The sequence below is a fragment of the Mustela nivalis genome (assembly GCF_964662115.1).
Source record: "Mustela nivalis genome assembly, chromosome: 16".
In the NCBI taxonomy this organism is placed as follows: domain Eukaryota; kingdom Metazoa; phylum Chordata; class Mammalia; order Carnivora; family Mustelidae; genus Mustela; species Mustela nivalis.
In genome coordinates, this window is record NC_139035.1 from 371,527 (window position 1) to 395,060 (window position 23,534).

Genomic DNA, 23,534 nt, shown 5'->3' on the forward strand with positions numbered 1-23,534 from the left:
CAAAAGCACTACATTTGATAAACAGACGTACGTGGAGTCTGACCCTTCAGAGTCATAGTGAAAGCTGCCTGGTTGCCTCAGTAGTTCATTTCTTTTATCAAAATACTTTTTAAAGAAAGAAACTGTCAAGGAAATAAGTGCAAAACATGCACATTGTTTTTATCCTGTTGTAAAATACTTGACAATATTCTGCAAATACAAGGCTTTGCACACATACATTGTCAGCCTTTCTGTGCTGATTAGAAACTCCTTTTGAATAAGCACAGTGGTAAGTGTCTTGCATTTTGTTTGGCTTGAACGGTGTTTTAATGAGTGAGTCTGGTGTTTCTTTTTATTTAGATCTCCATGTTGTGCCTACTGCATTGTGAGAGATATAATCCTCTTCTGGCATATATTTCTCGTGCCCGCTTATATTATGAAAACAAATACATTTTTTTCCTGTTAAAAATAGGTCAGCATTTTTCCCCTGTTAAAACAACAACAACAAAAAAACCTATGCCCTTAACTTTAAATTTTTGACAGCATATAAGAAAATCGTTTTGCCTGAGTTTTATTTTTTATCTTATTTATTTTTGCCTGAGTTTTCAATTTTGGCCTTGACTAAAGCAGGTTGCTCTCTATCCATTACAGGGTTCATCATTAAGTGGAAGTTGATAATGCTGTTACATTGGAAACTTACACCTGTGGGCAGTTGTGTATCTGTCAGACACTCTGAGTTTGGAGCCTTACAAATATAAATGTTAATTCTCCATTGTATATATTGTACAAAAACAGGCTTCTATTGATGTTGATAGAGTGTTAAGTTAGAGAATGAAGCTTGTGGATTACCAGGATCCAGTGAGTCAGCTCTTACTAACTCCACTAGGGTAGATGGGAAATGGGAAGGTTGAACCCATCAGATACTAAGTATGCATCCCTCTAAGGTCACCAAGTAAAAATTTCATTTTAGTAATACCTTGACAGTACTACCTTGAGTAATATTTAGATCACCATTAAGTGTACTCTGACAATTTTAATTTTTATTAAATAAATACCTAACTATTGAAGCCTGTTCTATTAATGGGCAGTATAAATTCACTATTCATCACACTGGAATATATCTGTGAATCCTGTATCTTAAGTTCTAGAGAAAAAAATAAGTTAGTGAAGTTAGACTTCATTCTTGATTTTTTTTATATTATTTAGAACTAATGATCACTTCATTGCTTAGAATGGACCAGCCAATCCTCCTTTCCCCAACCTCAAGTCTACATTCTTCCCATTAGTGATATGTTCGATCTTTTGGAGGTTGAACCCTATTTCATTTCTATTGTGTATGTTCACCTGTTCACTCTCATTCTAGCCAAGTCAGTATCCGTCTATATATCTAGTTAAATTGTTTTCTCACTCGGAATTGTGTATGACACAAATAACTGGCTTTGACTGAGTTTTTGGTGTGTGGCTTATTAAAAATTTTACATGCATTAGCTCATTTGTTGGGATGTAGTGAGTAGTAATGACCTCATTTTACTGATGAAGAAACCAAGGCTCCAAGAAATATGTAAGGAAAGAGAAGTAAGTGCCACAGCCGTGTCTATCTGTCTGTCATTAATTCAACTCATACTAATTGAGTTCATTCTGTGTTTACCTGGGGCAAGTACTGGCTGGGCTCAGCACTAGGCTGCACGAGTGAGCGTAGCTAGTGTTCCCTGTGCTTGGAACACAGCGTTGATTAACCCTACCAGTGCGAGTAATCTATCGGTGGAGTTGATTAACCATAACAATGATAGTGGAGACACTTATATTGCATATTCTTTGTGCTGAACATTATTTTGGACGATTTTTATATGTTAATTTACTTAATCCACAGCACAACCTTATACAGTAACAGTAGGTACTGTTATTCTCATTTTCCAGATGAGGAAACTGAGGCAAAGAGAGGGTATGAAACTTGCCTGCGATCACATACTGTAAGTGTGCATCTGCCGTCTGTGATCATAGCTGCTATGCTCTGTTAGCCTCATCTAACAGGAAAGACAGATGGTGGAACAGTAAATGTAAGTGTGATGCCTGTTATGAAAGAGGAAATAGGAAGGTTCTTTGGGAAACATGTAACTAAGTCTTCATCTCTTCTGGCAGGGGGCCAAGTGAGGCGTGCGGGAGCATGAGACATTTGAGCTGAGGTCTGAAAGATAAGCACGATGAGTGAATCAGGAGAGACGGGAGTGAGTCCGGGGAAGCGGTGGGGAGGCTCCGAGGCAGTCATGGTATTAGCAAGACCATAAAGACCCCAGTGTGGCTGGAGTGTGCGCTAAGCTTCAGGAGATGGGGGGGCCCAGACTGAGAAAGACCTTTGGGACAGCTTAAGAGCAGTAGGAAGCTAAGGAAGTATTTAAAAGAGAGAGTATGGCTGATCTGCTTTGTTCCGAAGAGAGGACAGTGAGCCGACTAGAGACCAAGTCACTTAGATAAGTCTCCTGGTAATAAGGATTTTGACCTGATGATGGAAGATTCAAGAACTAAGACAGAGAATAAACAGGGTTTGGTGATCGTTAGGAGGCGAGGGATCGAGGCGGCGTCCAGAGGATAAACTGTAGTAAGAACTCCATAATTTCTGCATGGGCGCACTTGAGTAACAGCACGCTGGTTGGAGGGAGCGGGGCTGGAGCACATGTCTTCGTGAATTTGTGGTGGTTTGGGGAGTTTCTGGTGCAGATTCATAGATGCCATTTCCAGCTGCTGCAGGGGTGACTCCCAAGCTTTCACTGAGCACAGTCAAGTGGGCGGATACGTTCTCAAATAGGTAACCCCAGAAAAGGAGCAGAGTGTGGGAGGGGTGCATAGAAGGAGGTCGCAGCCCCAGGCGTGGTTCTGAGAGTGTTGATTTCGATTTATGTGTGTGAGACATCCATGTGGAAAAGTCTGTTGGGCCGTTGATTGTATAGACAGGAAGCGTAGAAAAGATGTCAGGGTGCTCTCAAGGTCTGAGTTCAAGCCCTTTGTTGGGCCTGGAGCCTACTTAAAAAGGGAGCGGGGAAAGGAAAGAAATCCTTTAAAATAAGAGAAAGATGTCAGAGCTAGAGAAATAAATTGGAAATTTTCTGCACATTAATAGTAGTTGAGGCCATAAAAGTAGATGAAGTTGACAAGGATGAATATAAAAAGTGAGAGCAGGAAGTATCACATCTAAAACATCCCAAATGAAATCAGAAAAATTCCCAAACTGCAGATTTTGCTGGAGGAGAGCTGGTGAAGGAGATCAAGGAGCAGCAGCCACAGAGGTCAGAGGTAGAGTAGACCTGTGCCGTGCCATGAGGTGAAGAGAAGAGAAATGAAAGGAGAGCTGTGTGTGAGCTGGCAAGTCAGATAAGGAGTTCCCAGAAATTCTCCACTAAATCAACGTGGAGGAGATCGATCAAATTTGTGAGAGCGGTTTCACAGTAGAGATGGAAGTGAAGAAACGGGAGATGAGAAGTAAGAAAAGCATTTCAGAACGATGAGCACGGAGCACAGTTGCTGGAGGGGAGAGTGGTTAAAGAGAGTGTTCTCCAAAGCCGTCTACCTCGTTCGTTCATTTTCATTTGGAAGCACATTTTAATATATTTATCTGTTTAGTATATGACAGACAGGTTTGGTTTTCTTTAGAAGATAATGTACCTGGGGAAACAGTTACGAAGAGAGAGATACTGGATAAGAATCTTGGCAGAGCTTATGTGCCACGTGGGGTGGGCATCTTTACCTGGTTCCTTCCTGTTTGTTCTCCCTCAAGACTGAATGGGAACTAGGAATAGGGACTTTTGTAAAAGCACAGAGAGCTGTAACACTCACCGGTCTGCAGCAGGTGAAAGAGAGCCTCCATAGTGTTGGGTGAAGTGACAACTGCATTTCAGCCCATAAATTGTAAACGTCACCGGGAATATGAAACCAGGCAGAATCTGAATCTGTATATATCCCCAACCCATGCTCAAGTTCAATTTACATGTCTATGTTATGTGATGAAAGAAGTTCTTGGATTAAAATTAGTCTAACTGACATAAAGGTTGAGTTTTAATTGCCAGGAAGAAAATTTGAACAGAATATTATTTCGATAAGATTTTATAGGAGGAATTTCCTAAGAAATACCAGTATTGAAGTAAAGTTGTGCTTTGGTTTTAGCTTTCATAACATAGTTTATAAAGTCAGATTGCTCTAGGAAGAATACTAATTTTTAGAATTAAATGCTGTGTCTTGTAGTCGTGTGTTTGGTAGAGAGTGGTTTTCTGTGAAGAAACTCCTAAAAATAGTTTCTCCGCTTTGAATCAGCATCACCTCCATAAACAAATGATTGGAAGAACTGGGTATTTGGGTATTCAGGAGTCTGAGGTGCGCAGAAAAGTTACAGATTCCTGACCTATAAAAATGGAAGGTTTTCATTGTTCTAGAAACTGTATTTGAGAAATTTGCCTTTTCTCCTGTATAATCCAACTAAGTTGGGGAGCAAAATTTGGGAAGATAGAATTGAACTGTATCTTTGATATCATACATTTTTTCAGGGAAAGTTTCTTTTTAGATTTTTTTTTTTTTTTTTTTTTAAGATTCATTTATTTGACAGACAGAGATTACAAGCAGGCAGAGAGGCAGGTGGGGAGAGGAGGAAGCAGGCTCCCCGCTGAGCAGCGAGCCCGATGCCCAATGCGGGGCTCAATCCCAGGACCCTGAGATCATGAATTGAGCCAAAGGCAGAGGCTCAACCCACCGAGCTACCCAGGAGCCCCTAGATTTTTTTTGTTTTTTTTTTTAACTTTTGATGGACTGGAATGAGAAATGTCAATAAAGTCATTGCATAATAGAAAATACTTTCAATACAGAATACAATATTTCTGTGTTATCACCAGTTTACCTAAGCGATTGTAGGTGATTAGTGTATGATTTATACAGTTATGATAGTGTCCCAGTGGCTGAAAAGTTGTTGGGTGGAGTGATTGTAAACAGATTACTGTAGCACATCCTCATGCATTATCTTCCTTTTGAATACTCTTTAAATTTATATATTGGATAAGTCTCCAGAGATATTCCTAGGTAAAAGTCCAAAAAAAAAATCCGCATCAATATTTAGATAATATGCAAACCTAGTTACCAAGATACAGTGTATTTTGTACTACTATTAGCACACTTGATTTTTTTATGTCTTTGAATATTTTTTTAAGAACCACAAATGATTATAATTTCATAATGTCAATGCACAGATTAAATGGTTTGAATACATATGCATTACCAGAAACAAAAATGTATTTGTGGTTCATATGTGAAAGGCTTAGAAAGTATCTAATTAAAGTTCAGAGAAGTTCCTTCCAAATTATATTCCAGGCCATTCTGAAGTTTCTTTCTGAGTCAGTACACTAAACTGAAAGGGGTCTTACTATCTAGAGAAGATCTTTTAAATTTGGTCTTTTTTTTTTTTTTTTTTTTTTTTTTTAAACCATGATGTTTATTCTAATTGTTGAAATCCTTAAGATGAACTGGATGCCGCAACAGCTGCCCTCTTGGGCTTAGGTGTTGTTCCTTCACGGAATCCATGCCTGAATCTGCGGTATACAATTTTTAGGTGCCTCATGCGACCGGTCCCAGTGGTGTTCCGTCTTTTAGCCTTGGCACTCCAGTTATACTTTCTCTTGCGCTTGGCAGGGTAGCCGCACTTGCCACACGTGGACTTCTGAAGGTGGTAGGCCTTCGAGCCACAGCGGCGGCACAACGTGTGCGTCTTATTGCGACGCTTTCCAAACGATGACGTCCCCTTCGTCATCTTGTTTCCGCGGCAGGCCCCCTTAAATTTGGTCTTAATCTTGAAGCTTAAGCAGTGTTGAACTGCTAAATTAAAAGTGACCCCCCCCCCCAATACACTGCCCTTGTGCTGAGAGCACCACAATTTGATTTTATTCTCTTACAATGTTTTTAAAGGATGGAAAAGTAGTTCAATCTCTAAGGGCCCTGCAAGAAGATGCAGTGTGGATTTCCAATACTCTGGGGCCTAAGGGACAGTTGGGGCTACCAGAACTTTTATCAGTTATATTAATGTTGCTGGTTATGAATTAGACATCATTTCTGAGAAATAACATCACCAAGAATTGTTATTTCTTAACTGAAATATTTAAGCAATCTTATTTCTACTTTGTATTCAAGTTATTTCCAAAACACTATAGCAAGTAGGAACTTAATACAGAAGGAACTCTAGATGACTAGAGTAAAAAATTCTAGCTCAGAATCACCAGTTTCATCATCCATAAAATGGACTTGGGGATGCATGCTACAAAGGTTTAAACAAGGATACTTAGATCTAGGGCGCCTGGGTGCTCGCTTCGGCAGCACATATACTAGATCTAGGGCGCCTGGGTGGCTCAGTGGGCTAAAGCCTCTGCCTTCGGCTCAGGTCATGATCCCAGGGTCCTGGGATCCAGCCTCACATAGGGCTCTCTGCTCCGCAGGGAGCCTCCTCCCTCTGTCTCTGCCTGCCTCTCTGCCTACCTGTGATCTCTCTGTCAAATAAGTAAACAAATAAATAGGATACCTAGGTCATAGTAATGCCTAATACAAATTAGTTATTATTATGATGGTGCTTTTTTATATAAAGTCATTTGTTTAGGTGAAGTTCTCACCCCAAAGGGTCTTAAATTAAAACTTCTGCTCTTAAGCAAGAAATATCTTCTATATTTCTGTGCATTGTGTAAGTAAGGCTTTGAATAATGATTTTTAGGTTGTGTTTGCTGATCCAGCTTCTAACAAGTAGAGCAAGTTAAGGAAAATTTAAATGGCTACAAATATTTTTTTCAACTACAGTAAAAATGAAACATAATTTTTTAGTTTTTTTTTTTAAGATTTTATTTATTTATTTGATAGAGAGATCACAAGTGGGCAGAGAGGCAGGCAGAGAGAGAGGAAGGAAGCAGGCCCCCCCACCACCGAGTGGAGAGCCCACACGGGGCTCGATTTTGGGACCCTGAGCTCATGACCTGGGCCTAAGGCAGAGGCTTAACCCAGTGAGCCACCCAGGCGCCCCAGTTTTTTAGTTTTTTAAAGTAGATATTTCTTAGACATTACTGGCTTGAAATATCTATTTTTATCAGAAAAAAATGAATTCACTAGTAAGCCAAGAATCTACATTTCTGAGAAAACTCAGCATGACAGGTTATATATGATCATGAAAAGGAGTATTAAATTAGGGAGAGTAGTCTGGAACAAACCAGGAATTGAACCCTAAACCTCGGGTCGATACTCTCGTTAATGTCTCAGTTCTGGATTGTGTGGTGTTTCCGCCAGAGACACTTGCTACTCGCGTTCAGTCTTCAAGGACTGAACTAGACTTGGGGGTCTGAAGCTTGTGTGGCTCACAGAAGAGTGCATTCTGTTAATACAGCAGTGGGCCAGTTTTACCTAGGGCTGATAAGTTCATTAACAGCCAAAATGTACAAATTCTGTCAACTATGGTCATAAATTAAGTACCACTTATAAGTTATATGAGTGCCACTATGTTGTACATGATTGTCAATATGTAGATTATATTCACGAGAGATTAAGTAATAACTTTGTAACAGACACCATAGGAAGAAGGTTTTAATTGACATGGATCATCTCAGGAAGCTTCTTGCTTTCCGGGAGGAGGGTGTTGCACACATTTAAATAAGATATTTTCTACACCATTTTGACCTCCAAACAGCTCTTTGTTTACTATATTCCTGTAATTACAGCATTCAAATCTCTGTCTCTTTAATTTTACTCAAAAGAAAATTTGATATAGCATTTAAATGGCTTTTTAAAACCTCTGCTTCTGTAACTGAGGTGGACGTAGGAAATTCATTCCTATTCTCTCTCACCTGCTTTTGTTTTCTATCCCTTCTTTGCTTTAAAAGAAAAATAAATAGCAAAGCACTTTATAAAGTGTTGTGAGAGTTAATGAAAGAACCAGCCCCAGCTCTGCCTCTTGGTTTCTTGGATCATTTTCAAGTCTTCCGGCTGTCTGTCCTTATCAGTTCTAGGTGCCTAAAGATGACTGATTTGGGCAGCAGTGGGACAAAAATATCAGCAACGTAATTAAGAGTAAAGGAGAACTGTATGTGGACATAGGACCAACAGGAAATTTCTAAAGATGGTCAAGGGTACGACAGATGTTTTAAAAGTCCCACTCTTGATAATTTTATGAAAGCTAAACATCTTTTAATTCAGTTATTTTATCAGAATGCCATTTGATAGAATAACCTCATGTAAAACAGGGGATGTAATACCGAATCTTTGAAAGTTGTGCGATGGCTTGTTAATTTTTTATATCAATGGCATAATCATAACAAAGGCAGTGTAAGAACCAAAGTGTTTTTGACCATTTGTGAGGCCAGCTCTGTAATTCACTGATGCTTTTATTTGCAAATACCAACTAATATCATAGGAGAGGATTTCCTGTGAGTTAGAATTAAAGACCTGAGAACTGATAGTCCGGAGTTCTGTTACCAGCTTGATTTCTCCTCTCAGACAGAGTCCCTTTCCCTGTGTAGTACAGCTCTGTATTTGAAGTCTTGTTAGTTGCCCTCTTACAGGATAGAAGTTAGAGCTGAGGTTCTGTGAGATTCTTTTATTATGTGCTCCAGTGGCTTCAAGAGGGATGCAAAAAGATACAAGTCCTTCATTGCAGTATCAAGTGAACCTCAAAACCAAGTAATTTTGGTTTTATGAAGTTGTTACTACCCTTGTTATTGTCCAAGGCAGAAGGCTTGTTTTTAGTGCTGTTCTGTCCGTTCTTGAACTGGTATCAAGAAAACAATACATCACAGAAGAATATTCTTTCTGTAAGCAACTGGCAGAAGTGTTACATGTTTGATTATGCAGCAGTTTGTGTTTTCTGTATATGTTAATGCTCCCCCCAAGCTATTAATCACGGAAAAAGAGAAAATTTCAAAGCTGTATTTTATTTGAATATCCATGTACTTTTGCTGGGGGAGGTGGGGACGAGTGGGAAAGGGTGGGTTTGGAGTGGTCTGTATCAATTTCTGTAGAACGTCTTGATTTTTATTTGACATTTTACAAAGATTTAATATGTTGATTAGATCAACTGTAGGCTCCTAAAGTGAAACTACCATTTCCATAATTTAGAAAACGAATTCCTTGCAAGATTAGTCCGGAGAGGAAGAAGAAATACACCAAAACCTATGGTCTTGTAGCAGAGAGAGTTTTATAAATATCAAAAGCACATTGTTTTCTTTTCCTCCCCTCCCATAGAGTGTGGGCTCTACTCCCTTGCTATATTATAAATCTATGAATTTGTAGGAACAGAAAGAATTCGATAGCCTTCAGTTGTCGCAGAGTTTTGACTCCGTGACTTCTTTCAGAGCCCCAGCCCCTTATTCCTGTCAGTTACCCTGGATGCCCAAGCAGCTGGGGAGTAAGACTGTGAGCGACTGTGAGCTCCGTTAAATGCGAGTACCGCTTGATAAGATCACATGCCTCGTAGCCTCCTAATAGTCTTTGATTTCCTGAGGACTAATATGGTTCTCAAATGTGTGTAATTTCCGTCTGAGTCAAAGGGAATGATGTACACTAAGCTAGAATCTGATGCAATGCCACTTTGAAATAGTGTTTCTACAACACTTGCTTGTGAACTTTAAGTAAGAACCGTAAACAGACATGAGAAGGAATTATGACAAGGACAACCTAATTTAAGTTTTGTGAATTTTAGGAAATGTCATCTTTTTATTGGTTTCAGAGACTTTTTCAAATGTTTTAAACACAATTTTCAGATAACAATAATGAAAAGCTGAGCCCCAAACCAGGGACAGGTGAACCAGTTTTAAGTTTGCACTACAGCACAGAAGGAACAACTACAAGCACAATAAAACTGAACTTTACAGATGAATGGTAAGTTAATATTTTTGTAAAGCTGTTCTTAGCCATTTTGTAGGATTGTACTAGATACTATTTTTAGCACTTCATCATCTTTGTGTTTTGTTTGCTGTAATGCATTGGTTCTCAAATTTGGTGTGGCTCGAAGAGGTTGTTAAAACGCATATTACTGGGCCCCACTCTGGGTTAAGTTTGAGGTGGGATCAGAGAATTTGGATTTCTAAAAACTTCCCAGGAGACTCTGATGTTGTTGGTCCTGGAATATTTTTCTCATAGAAAAATGCAAAAGATTAAAAAAAAAAAATAGTTAATCACCGATAGACCATTAGTGCCAAAAAATAAACCTAACATTTTGGAGCTTTTTTTCAGTCTTGGTCCTATGTACAGGGGTGTGTGTGTGGGTGTGTGTGTGTGTGTGTGTGTGTATATGCATGCATATACACATACATATATGTGTATGTGATTTGGGGTTTTAAAATGTAATTTTAATTATACTGAACATATTCTGTTCTCTGCTGCATTTATTTGGCCTAACTCTGTAATAAATATTTGCACATTTCTCCTTAATTTTCATAAATATGAATTTTCTAGCTGTGTGATATACCATCAGATAGGTTTATCAGAGTTTACCTAACCATTTCCCTTTCATCAGGCAGTGGATTTGTTTACCTTTTTTAAAAATGATGAATATCTTTGTTTACAGGCTTTTCCCTACCTTTACGATTATTGATCTGAGATGTACTTTTAGAGGTGAATTCGATCTAGGTCAAAGGATATTGCTGAATTATTTTCAAAGACGTCTGCTTTTACTACATTTCTCCCAGCAGTACCGAAAAACACATACATGTTATGGTCCCCAACCCAGTGTTCAATATCAGTATATTCATTTATTTTTTAACTTATGTATTTGATCTTAAGATAATTGTCCTTTTTATTTAATTGATTACTAGTAAGGTTGAACTTTATATTTTGTCTAGGTCCTCTTAGTGACATTTCTGATTATACTTACGGTTTGTTAATCTAGTTCAGTTTTATATTTTTAAATAATCAAGTTATGTGACCTTCTTACATTCTTTCACACTGTCTCATGGCCTTTTGCCTGAGACAGCATCCAAAATTTTGTGTTTACGTTTATTGCTATATTAATATTTAATATATAGATAATATATTCTTAATATATAAACTGTTGCATATTAATATAATTATATGATTAATACGTAATAATTATATTAATCATCTTGTAACCAATATATTAATTATGTTGTATAATTAATATATTAATATATTCGGTTGTATATTATTATATATTATATGCTGGTATAATATATAAATAATATGTTATTATATATTATTTATTAATATATAATTATATGTTGATATGTGATATTATTTACTTCAGTGCACTGGTTTCCATTTGTGTTTATGTGTGTATGTATTTTACATTAAAATCTTTGATTAAGTAGTATTTTAAAATATTATTGAAATCCTTCTATATTCCTGGGACTATTCTAGTTACAGGGAATAAATCAGTGAAAAAAACCTGGCAAAAACCCTCTGTCCTATTAGAACTTACACTCCAGGGGAAGACAGACAATAAACAGTAAATACGGGAATTGTGTAGTATGGTGGGAGATACTAAGTGCTGTGGAAGGAAATAGACCAAGTCAGAGGCGATTGGGAGACCTAGGACAAGGGCAGGCATCGCTGAGAAGATGGCATTTGGACAAAATCTTGGAGGGTAGGAAGGAGTGAGCCATGCATAAATCTGGAGGAAGAGCATTACAGGCAGAGAGAAAGCTAGTTCAAAGGCTCTGCCACAGGAGCAGACAGAGGACATTCGAGGGGCTGGAAGAAAACCAGTGTAGCCCAAGTGGAGTGAGCAGAGGAGCAAACCGCGGCAAAGAAGGTCTGCTGGGCGAGTGAGGACAGGCCTGTCTGGTGCTGGTGTAGAGACCAGGCCGTGGTCAGGCGGCCGCTGAAAGACTTTGGCAGTGAGAAAGGAGAGATGTGCTGAGGGCAGTGGGGGTGGTAGGACGAAATTGGATTCTAGATAAATATTTGAAGGCGGAACAGTCAGTAGAGTCTCTAATTTCTTTACAAGCCCGAGTGTTGGAACTCAGCTGCTTATAATCATGCATATCTGTGGCCCTTTTCCTTAAAATGCAATTTAAGGTCATCGAAGATTGTTATTCTTTGTCTTTCCTGTTCTCCTCTCTTGTTTCTGTATAGAAAAGGCTGATTTTTTATAAAGAATTACCCGAGCATTTTTTTGGCAAAGGTCTTTCTTTCGAGTGCTGCTTTTCGTCCTCTAAGAACCGGCAACGAATGACAGTCTCTTATTTCTCCATCACAGAGTAACGAGCTTTTTTGTCTGATTATGAAAGAAAAAAAAATAACAGTAAAAGGAGAATTCAGGAAGGCAGTCTTTTTCGTCTCTGCCGGTTTGGTGTCTTGCTTTATTTGAGTTTCTTTGATGACAGATGAGGCAGTAGAGCACACAAAGAGCTGAGATGTTAAGCTTGACAAGCCGTTGAACCTCTCTGAATCCCGGTGTTTTCATCTGAAAACGGGCATATTTAAGAGAACCTACTTCAGAGTTTTGGTGGGAAGATTTAATGAGATCACGCAGAAAAAGTACACAGCACTTAGCACATTGACGGGCACATGATGGGCCCGGGGGCAGCTTTACGTTATCATCTTCTGTAAATTGCTTTTCATATGCTTTGCCCATTTTTCTACTGCGGTGTTTTATCTTTTTCTTACTGATTTATAAGAACTGCTTGTTACAGAATTGAGTGAGGACCACACCATTTGTCTTTCATTTGTGGCAGATATTTTATCCCCAGTTTGTTGTTTGTCTTTCTGTTCACTTACGGTAGTTTTGCTTCATGGTTTCGGCCTGTGAGCTCGTGCTTAGAAAAGCCTATCCTTCCCAGGATTGGGGGAAAGCTTCTTCTTTTTTCCTCTTATATTTCTGTGATTTTATATCAAAAATGTGTGTTCAATCCTTCTGCACTCTATTCTGCCATGAAATATGATGTAGCGCTATAGCTTGATTTTTCCACATGACCGTTCCTTTGTCCTAGTAGTGTTTATTGAACAATTTATTCTTTTTTCTGTGATTTAAAATGCCATATTAACATATGCTAAGTACATTTACTTGGTTACATTGTCTTTTCCACTAATGGCTCCTACTTTCCTACATCAGTACCATGTTTCAATTATCATAACTTTTATACACTGAGCATTTTATTTATGCCTGTATTAGAGCTTTCTCAATGGAAAAATAAAAAGATTTATATATCACATTGGCTTCTCTTTACCAAAATTGCTATATATTTCTTTCTGGTTAAAAAGAAACAACAGGATTTGTTGAAAAAAAAAAATCAGACTCTAGAGAAAGGTATAGAAAAACTCGGGTGCAGTAATCGTACTGAGATGACACCTAACACTGGTGTACATCTTTTCTGACATTACTCTGCATGGATGCCCATGTAGATGTGTATTCTTTTAAAAACATACCCTATTATACATGGGTGCCCTTTAAAAAAAAATCAAATTAACTTCTGCAGTTACCCTAAAAGAGTTTTTGTAAAATCTTGGCCAAAAGTCCATGATAGTTCGTATTGTTTCTTGAGTCACTGCTATATGTCTGTAATTAACAGTTTATAAACACTGTAACTCTTAACCTTTTTTTCTTGTTCTTATTGCATTTCTTTGAATTTAATTTTGACCTTAGTCAGATTGTTGTACATTTCCTTCTATTCTCTTTCCCGTTCAGCCCCCACCTTACACACATGCCATGATTTGTCCCAGGATATTCTTTGAAAATTACTTAAATCCATCTAGTATTCTGGTCTAACCAAAATTGCTAACAGGATTAAGTCATTATCAGGTAAGTTTTTTAACAGTAAAACATGAAGCTGTCCTCGCCTTCTGCAGAACCGTGCTCCGCAGTCAGCTGGCATATTTGAACAACTGCCCAGAAGTGGAAGTGACCTGTAGGGGGCAGTTCAAGGACCAAAGAACTGTCCGGGTCTCTTTTCAAGTATTAGTTTAAGAGTAGCCTAGAACAGCAAAGTCTGAAAGGATGTATGATCGAAGTCTGTGGAAGAGGAGGAATTGGGATGTAGCGAACCATCTGTGTTGAGGACGAGAAGGGGGTCTATGTAATTAAAATTCAATAGAAATATATACCTGACGATAGAAGCATCAGAACTGTGAAGAAGTGGTGGTCCTTTCGTATTTTTAAATCTCTTTTTTACGGTTAAAGAGGATTAGAATAACCACCTTGATCTGTGAAGGTGGTGTTTTATGAGTGCTCATTAAAATAATAAATCCTGTATTTTATTTGTGGTATGAATTTTTTAATTGTTTCTCTAGTTGTAAAATACAGAGATCATCATAAAAGTTCATCTTTATTAACTTCTTGGTGGAACCACTTGTTTTGTTTTGATGGTAGGAGCAGTACTGCCTCAAGTTCTAGAGGGAATGGAAGCCACTGCAAATCTGAGGGTCAGGAGGGACCCTTGGCCCCAGAGAGCTCAGTGCAGCCACCAGGAGATAGCGACACAAGTAAGATAGTGCTGTGCTTTTGTTACTGTGAACCCCTGGGGCTGGGTATCCACCCAGTTTTCTGTTCCTTCGGCGCGGCAGTTCTGTGTCTTGTTTTTAATAAGTTCCCTTTGCCTCAGTAGTCCCAGCATCACTATTGATGAGCGATTAGCAAGTGCGGGTAGCCGGGGCCTTACACGTTTCAGATGGGGAGTCACAGGGAAGCACAGTGTCTCTCCAGGCACCGTGGTCTGAACAGTGGTCATTGCCCTGACAATATGTGAGATGTAAATACTAATTTGAGTGAGCTTTACTGTTTTTATACTTAGCAGTAAAATCCAAAATATCTGCCTTGATTTTCTTCAAAGACTATGGGTAGCTTGTAAAGGGGGGAGAAAAAGGAATGAAATTTGAATGGGTTATGTATGAGTGAATCCTATTTCATACAGGAAATGCCGTTTGGGGACTTTTTCGGAACACTGTCCTAGAATATTTTCCATGACCATTATATGAAATTTAGTGTCTAGTACAGAGCCTGGAACACAGATTTTCAATAAATACTTGGTGAGTGAAGGAATAAATGAATTCTGCTTCTTATTAAATGAAGAGATACGTCAATGTTACAGAGTTCACGATAATTAGATATGTGTAAAACAACTGTCTGGCAAGCAGATATGCAGTTAGGAGCAAAATAGACTGGACCCTAATGGTCTTGGAGTTAAATCACAGAAATAAATATTTTCAGTGGCCAAAACAATTTATAGTAGGGTCAGCTTTACGATTTGTTCGTGATAGTTGAGATTATACCAAATGCATGATAAAGGGATAGAAAAATACTCGGTTTTAGGTTTAGATTTTGTGAAATTTAGCAGAAAGGCAAACCAAGTAATTTCAGCTGTGAGGGGTAATCTAAAGCAAAAATTCTACCCAAAGACTTCATGAAGGTCCATGCGTGGGCTTTGGGAGGAAGTGGGGACAGTGTTTGTACACATACATTCTTGTATTTCCTGAGGGAAGGTTGTATCTGAAGGTCAGGAGATTCTGTGATCCAAAACGGACTAGTAGCTGCTTACACAGAGGAAAGCTAGGGTTTTCAGTCGGTGTTTATTTTTATTTTAAAAAATTGGATTTCATGATAATTTGGCTTATTTATTTCCCAGAAGTTCTTGAAGAACCATCAGAGGATGTGACCTCATGTCAGGAAGGTACCTCTGCAGAAAGCACAGTTGAGAACCGTGTAGACACAGGTGAGTTGTCTTGTTCTCTTTAGATAGTTGCTCCATGTTGGAAAACAAGAAGCTGTAATTTATGTTACTCTCTCCCGAGTTAGAGGCCATTTCCAAATGGATGTGTTATGGAATTCTCTTCCTATAGGGAGAGCGTCCAGTTTGATTAAACAGTGTTGCCGACATGACCAGCATTTTCTACTTTATTTTCCGACAGCACAGTCAGATACACTCACATCTGAGCCCTTGGATTCCAGCTCAGGAGAAAGAAATGACTTCAATCTTGATAGTTCCTGTGGGGTTCCAGAAGAACCTACTTTGTCTGAACAAGACAAAGAACCAGGAACTCCAGAGCAGACTAGCACTGAAGGTGCTACCAGTCGAAACCCCACCAGTCCTGAGCCTCAGTCACAAACAGAAGCCATCGGGCCTTCGGCTCCTGAGGAGACATTAGCCAGGGACTCTGCTCTCCCGGACACAGATGACAGTGATGACGACCCAGTCCTGATCCCAGGTGCAAGGTATCGAGCCGGACCTGGTGACAGGTTGGTACATTTTTAGTTAAAATGAACTATAAAAAATACAATTCACAGGACTGTTTGAAGTCAAATAAAAGAATCGCTCCATTTTTTACGGTTGCTTTTCTAAGGGTGTAGAGTTTGTTAAACTGTAAGTGATCGTATGTGTTACATTCTTCGAGCAGACTGCATTAGGAGGGGAATAGAAAGTCTCGTTGCTCTGTATCTCCAACACTGGAGACTCGCTCCCCTACTTCCAGATCAAGAGAAAGGAATGTGGAGAACGACCAACAGGCTGTGTGTGAAGGCGGGGTTATATTTAGCCATCAGACTGCCCGGTAGTCATCCTGCCCTTTATCGGTTTTGTTTTGTTTCATGTTCAGGTTTTTTGATGTTCTGCTTTTCTACTGACGCTGGGTTAAGGTGGTGTAATAGTAGTTCTCTTTGAGAACCTTATGTTTTTCTGAGATTTCTACTAAACAACTCAGTTCAGGAAATGAAAAATTATACCAAATATATAGAATTTCTCACATGTTTATATACTTTTCTCATTTTTTACTTTGTGTGATCATACGAATATATCTTGTTTTTTAGAAGATAAAATAAAACTTTCAAAGCATATTGTGTTCCATACTTTTCAAAAGCTGTTTCTGCAGATAATGCTATCGGACCTCATTATAAGCTCTGCCCTTTTCCAGAGAACAAAATTTTATCTTTAAGTTCCTAGCTTACACAGTTGTGAAGAACCATTTCACATATTTCTTTGCTGAATATACTACCATTTATAAAATATTCTGACATTTCGGTCAAGTGAAAGATATCATAGATAATACAGCACTGCCATTCTTCAGTAGTAAACTAATGATCAAGAACATTATTACGTGGTTTGAATCCTGTTTTTACTGCTTAGTTGTAGTTCCTCATTTAAATTACGTAATGTTTTTGTATGGTTCAGGTTCCTTTTCTATAAAATGAAGCTATGACTATCTAGAATTGTTAAAAGAATTTTTAAAAATCCATTAATCATTCAGTCCCAGGACTTGTCCACCTTGAACGCACTAACTAACTAACTAACTGATAGCTGTGTTAAGCACCCAGGATGTCTGTGTGGCTTCTCAGACTTAAAAACCAGTTAAAAGGAGAGTGGCTTTGGGGACAGAGACGGACAAAGGACAGCGAAAATCCCAAATAGTATTGCTTGCAGTTCAGCGAAACTGCCTTTTGTAGCTAGGAAAGGATTACCCCTCTACTGATACTTACTCCCGTGTCCTTAGTTGGGAGTCTCCATTAGGTAGGGTTAGTCCGAATGTTTATTTGGCAATGGCATTGTTTTTAAAAGTAGAGGAAGTAATCCCTCCCAATTTTTGTACTTCGAGATTGACCAAACGTCTTCTCTTTACCTGCCACACATTAGTCTTCGGCATTCTTAGTCTCTGTTTCAGACAAGGAAGACTTTGTTTCATTTCTTTCCAGACCCAGAGGGATACCATCACCCCTTAATTTGTACAGATAAGGTTAGCAACCACAGCACAATTTGAAAATCAAATTGATGGTTTCTAAAACCCAGGATGGAAAGTCAGCGTCTGTAATTATTTGAGGCTTACACATGTATGGCCTTCTCTTTATAAAAGTGAACATACGTCCTTGCTTTTTTCTGTACTTAGGTAGCTTAAAAGTGATGCTAAGGTCATAATTGAAAATAAAACATAAGTATATGCTTTCTAGTAAAGTGGACCATATATATCACTTACCAGGTTTGTTTGTTTAAATAAGACATTATATATATTTTAATAGATATTAGATACTTGCAAAAAGATCACAATTATTCAGCACCCTTTATCCAAGCTAATGATGACACTTTTATACCAAGCCTACTTTATAGCTGAGGAAACAGAGGTGCTAAGCAGAGTTTTTGTATATTCTAGACCTAACAAGGTTTTTTGTTGGTTGGCTGGTTTTTTAAACACAGTAATATAACGTCAGTGAGAAGGGAGGATTTGGTGGGGAGAGTGGGTCCTAGAGAACCTAAAACTTCTTGGAGTATATTATCCTTAGTTTGGAGATATTACCAGAAACTATAATACCTTACTATTGAGCTTTATCATTTATTTTTCATTTTCATATTAAATGATTTATGTTTTAGGAATTCGCCTAGGGTTTGGATCTACCACAAAGTTGGCACTGATAGTCTCATTGTTCAAAGAGACCCAGGTGCTGAACTAGACCAGCAGAATCTTTTAGAGGCAAGGGACTCAGGGACAGTGGCCTAGAGCTGACCTCACTCACACCATGCATGTACACTCGAGTTCATACTCTCAAGGTTAGATCCAGATCTGAAACCTCGTCTAAGTCTACATAGGTTTCCCTGATTTTTAAAAATTATTATTACATATTCTTTAGTATTCTGTATATTCAGTTCAGGAATATAGCCTTAGTTTGTCCCATATATTATTTTTTTTTATTCTGTACAACATAGTAGTGAACTTACTGAAGAAGAAGAAGAAGAAAATTCTTAACATTTAAGAAACTTGTTGAAGAAGCGAGGACAAATTCATAAGCCATTTATAAGAATGGGGAGAAACAGTTTTAATAAATAAATGAAATACAATGTTACAGATATACAAAAATGTACAGACCAAGGTGATGGTAAAGATTTATAGTGACTTTCACAACTCTGTCAATTTTTCTTTGAAATTTGCATTATTTTCTAACAGTTTTGGTGAAAAATCTTCCTTCTGATTTTTTTCTAAATAATTTGTATTGTTCTTGCTTCCTTAACACTATCTTGATTAAATCTTGAACTACCTAGATAAGGTATATTTTTAACATCTCTGCACCTTTCTAAGGATCCGTCTTCCTTGAGAAAATTGCCCATTTCTCTTCTCTATTTGGAGAATGGGTGTGTTGACTTTATTCTTAAGAGATTAAGTTTTAAGATATTTTGCTTCTTTAGAACATGAAAAGAATAACTTACCAGCTTATAAGTAGGTATGGGACATCTGAGAATTTCTGTTTCCAAAGGGACAAAAGTTTTCAAAGCCTTGTAAAAATCACACAATTCGGTACTTCATATCTAAGAACACATTTCATACTTCAGTGAAGTGCCCAGCTAAGAAGATGCATGTCTTAAAGTTCCGTTGTTGCTGCCTCTTGAGAAGCCCAGTTGAGATCAGTTTGTTTGGAGTAAAGAAATGGCCCTAAAATTAAAAATGGTGAAAGTATATACTTAGATCTCTACTTTAATGTATATAAAGAATTATGTAGTGGATCTCATAATTTTTTGGTCCCAATTTTAATTTTTGAAATGAAAGCTAAAAAATTTATAACTAAACCATTATTGATATACATTTAATAAAGATATCAAAAATAGTTCTTTGCAATGGAAAGTAATGATTTCTTTATAAAGATTTGCATTTTTAATCTGGTTAGGTAAATAGGACTTGTGTTTTCACTTTGGGGCTGAGATCAAGCATGAGAAAGAAATGTCTTAGAAAATAAAGGTCTTAACAACTAAAATAAATGTTTTAAAATGGAATGCTCTTCTCATTAACGATAGCTAGTCTCGGTACAAATTCAGCTGGGACTCTCTAGAGCAAAGGTCAGCCGACTTTTTCCTAAAAAGCCAGAGAGTAGATATTTTAGCTTTGCTGGCCAAGAGGTTCTTCTGGAGGTACCTATGTAACTGTTTAAAGTGCAAATGTAACTATTTACGAATGTAGCTGTTTACAAACCTGGAAATTATTCTTTGCCAACAGGCTGTTACAAAACCAGGCAACTGGCCAGATTTATCCCAAGGGCCATAGTTTGCTGATTCCTATTCTATAGCAAATCAGTCTTGAAAGAAGCACAACTGTAGTCTGTGGTAAAACGCATCTACTGGTAGATACCCAGAGTTTAAAATGATGAAGTCCTTCTCTAAATCACCACATACTTGATCCCCTTTAACTTTGTCTAGGGCAAGAGCATAGAACATTAAATGGAAACTAAATTGAAGAAAGAAAGAATTAATCAAACACATACTTTCCAATCATGGTATTAAAAAAAACAATAAAAGTTGTGTGTGTATCCTTTGGTGATTTTATATACTGGATTTAGAAATATAAATGTGTGCCTTTGGCATGAAAGGAACATGGTCAGGTTTTCGGTTTATATGGTCTTCACATAAACTGTTTGCACAGGGCCAGATCAGTCTTACGGTTCATGGTGTGATGGATGGCTTGGCTGGTCGCTCTTTCTTTTGCCAAACCCAAGAGGGTTTTTGCTCCGTGAGAAGCATCTAAGTGAGTGTCCTGAAGTTCTCACATAGCCTTGAAAGTTTTTAGTTATGGACTCAGCCAAGATGCTCTAAAGATTTTTTCCATAAATCTTAAAGGTATTACCGGTTAGCCACTTTTCTAAATAGTATTTTTTACACGCATAGAAATGTGGTTCCATTTACCTACTCTGGACTCTGGAACACAGCCTTTATTTGTAAAGTCAGAATCCTTCCTGTGTTCTAAATTTGCCACCATCTCTTTAGTCATCCTGCAATCACTCCCAGTATTTCTAATGATTCCAGTGTATTCTTCACTGAAGAAAATTGCAGAGAGAAAAAAAAGTAACGGTGGAGAAAGAACTGAACTCCTAGAGAGGTAAAGGCCCGGTTACTCTTCGCTCGCCCGCTCTGTGGTCTGTGGTTAGGACAGGTGAGTCAGTGCAGGGCTTAATTACCCTTTCCTGAAAGAGCAGCACAGCCCTGGGGGGCAAAATGCGGGGTGAGTCAGTGCAGTTCCCTGCTGTCACTGCTCCCTTTCTCATCTGTTTAAAGATAAAAGGTGTTAAGTGCAACGTCTTCCTTCAGTGCGTTTCTGTTCCGTTAATTTCCTCAGACACATTTAGGTGAATGACACAGTCTCACATTAGACCTTAAATCACAAAGGGAAGCAGACGTTTTCTTAGATTTCGCTGATTAATGATGAAAGTGGTGACCTTAATGCTCTCAGTGTTTGGTTCTTTGAAGTCTTTGTGAGTGACTTTAGTTATTGTGTTCCCTTCACTAGATTTAATATCAGAGGAACAACAGTAGGTGATAGAATAATGAGGTAATTCAGTATGTTCCTTCGTTATTTTATTTTTTCTTCATGATGAATTTGCCAGGTCCTCTTTTCCACAGCTAACCGCCTTTCTTACTAACAGTTAATCCATCTTGTGCTTACTGAGCTCCAGGTGCTAAGCACTGCACAGCAGGTTGCTTTTCACAAACTGTGTTTAGCTGCATGCACTGCATGGGAGTAGAATGAAAAGAAAGTTTCTGTGTGCAGATGTGACGGATGTTCCCTTCCAGTGTGTCAGATGCTAAAGTAACTGTAACCTGAAGTGATGGACTTTAAATTACTGGTTACTCCATTTTGAATATCTTGTTGAAGAATATAACTTACTTTTTTTAAAACTTGACTGGGCTACCAATTAGCAATAGCAACATTTTGTTATTACTCAAGTATAGTCCTTTTCTTTGAGATCAAGATGTAAAAATTGACTTGAGTCTAATTCTGTGCATAAAATTCTGATTTTTTAAAGAAAGTTATTTCCTTATAAATAGTTTAATAATTTAATGTCACACATCAAGATGATCTATAACTCTCAGACATTTTTGTAACTTGAAGACGAACAGTGGGGTATGTTTTTAAAATACAACTTTAAAGTGAACTTCAGTCCCATTATTCATACCCCAAACCTGTTTTACTGACAAAATCAATCTTGTCCCTAATTCCAGTGACACGTGTCTGTTCTTTTCCATTCATTACTTTCTAAAACAAAGGGGATTATAAAACAAAATGGGATTTGTTTCAGGGCTTTTTGACTTTGTGATTTATACATTTTATCCCAAGTACTCAGAGCCAGTTTCTCCTTTCGTAACTGTAACTGGTAGCTGCGATAGAGCAGGAGATGTGATGCTTCCCTTCCCTCGGCGCTAACGAGATCAGACCCCTTCCTTACCTCACTCCCTTCTTTCCTACATGGACGTCGTCTGGGGCAATTTCTTAGCAAAGGTAGCTGTTTCCTGACACCAAGCACGCGTGTAGCCTGCCTCCCCTTTTAGCAATTGGGGACACTCAAGGAATGTAGCGTTCTGTGTAAGATAAAATTAAAAACATAAAATTAGAAACACAGAATTAGTACACGGTGTTCTCTTTACTGCGCACATTGCCAGTCTCCACCAGGGACTGTCCTGCAGCGTTCTGTGACTCTTCCTGTAACCGGCCCGAGTCTGAGTGATGCGTGCTGGATTCAGTCTCTTTCTTTCCGGAGTGAGTAGAATGGCGGTCATCCCTTCTCCACTCAGCTGCTGTTACCTCATTTCCTCCCACCTGGTCTCCTGCTCAGACGGTCCCACTGCCGCCAGTCTCTTCTCACCACAGCCACTTGCAGGGGTCCCCAGTGCCCAGGACAGAAAAACTCCAGCTCCTTTGCTTGGTGCCTAGGCCGTGCTCTGTTGGGCTGCTGCCGGCAATTGCTGAACCTCTTGACAGCAGACCTGTTTGGAGCATCTCTGAATACACTTCATGCCTCCGTTGCTCTGCGCACTCTGCGCACTCTTACCCCCTCACCATCCTGTTGACCACCTCATCGCAACATTCATCTTAAGCTGCTGCTTTTTACAGCTTTTCTTGGACCAGACATTTCATAGCCCCAAGTGGGACTCCATGTTTCTTCTGTGTGCCCTTACGCACCTCTGGTGAGCTGCCTGCAACCTCACGGTGTGTGCGTATGTCCCTGTGGCCCTAACTGAGGATGGAGGCACCTCTGAGTCCAGCCTGATAATGCGTACAAGCGTATGGAAGTAGGAGTTGGCAAAGAAGACGTCCTTTCATCTCTGACTCCAGTAACTGAGTTTTTATCTGTTCCGTACGTGATCTGGCTTACTCTTTTCTTCCTTTGATTTCATAATCTGAAACATAATGAAAAGCTATGAATTATGGTTGACCCTTGAACATGAGTTTGAACTGTGTAGATTCATTTACATGCAGATTTTCTTATAAGTACAAGACTATGAATTTACAGTACCTTAAACTTTCTCTTAGGATTTTCTTTCTTTCTTTCTTTCTTTTTTTATTTCTTAAAAGATTTTTATTTGAGAGTGAGAGAGAAAGCTCAAGCACAAGCAGAGGGAAAGGGAGAGAGAGGCAGACGCCCCCTCAAGCAGGGAGCTCAATGAGTTGGGCTCAATCCCAGGACTCTGAGACCATGACCTGAGTTGAAGGCAGAGGCTTAACCCACTGAGCCACCCACCCCCCCACCTTTTTTCTTAATAACGTTTTCTTTTCTCTAGCTTAATACTTTATTGTAAGTAGACAGTATGAAATACATACAACATACAAAATATGTGTTACTTGCCTATTTATGCTATCAGTAAGGC

At 38.6% G+C, this 23,534-nt stretch overlaps 2 protein-coding genes across 11 annotated transcripts in view; one reads left to right on the top strand and one right to left on the bottom strand.

Annotated features, from left to right (window-relative positions):
• The window catches only part of DCAF6 (DDB1 and CUL4 associated factor 6), a 146,451-nt gene that overhangs the window by 97,427 nt on the left and 25,490 nt on the right, over positions 1 to 23,534 (top strand). For 5 of the 10 annotated variants that reach the window (XM_082702671.1, XM_082702670.1, XM_082702668.1 and 2 more), the window contains 5 exons: positions 9,738 to 9,855; positions 14,303 to 14,415; positions 15,555 to 15,641; positions 15,838 to 16,165; positions 21,178 to 21,219. In XM_082702671.1, the coding sequence (XP_082558797.1) occupies positions 9,738 to 9,855; positions 14,303 to 14,415; positions 15,555 to 15,641; positions 15,838 to 16,165; positions 21,178 to 21,219 (688 nt within the window). The remainder of the gene's footprint in view (positions 1 to 9,737; positions 9,856 to 14,302; positions 14,416 to 15,554; positions 15,642 to 15,837; positions 16,166 to 21,177; positions 21,220 to 23,534) is intronic. The other 5 variants (XM_082702672.1, XM_082702673.1, XM_082702676.1 and 2 more) reach the window with 1 other exon arrangement.
• Positions 5,383 to 5,813, bottom strand: LOC309849837 (large ribosomal subunit protein eL37). Its single transcript, XM_082702841.1, has one exon. The coding sequence runs from the start codon at positions 5,759 to 5,761 to the stop codon at positions 5,468 to 5,470; it is 294 nt and encodes a 97-aa protein (XP_082558967.1). The 5' UTR covers positions 5,762 to 5,813; the 3' UTR covers positions 5,383 to 5,467.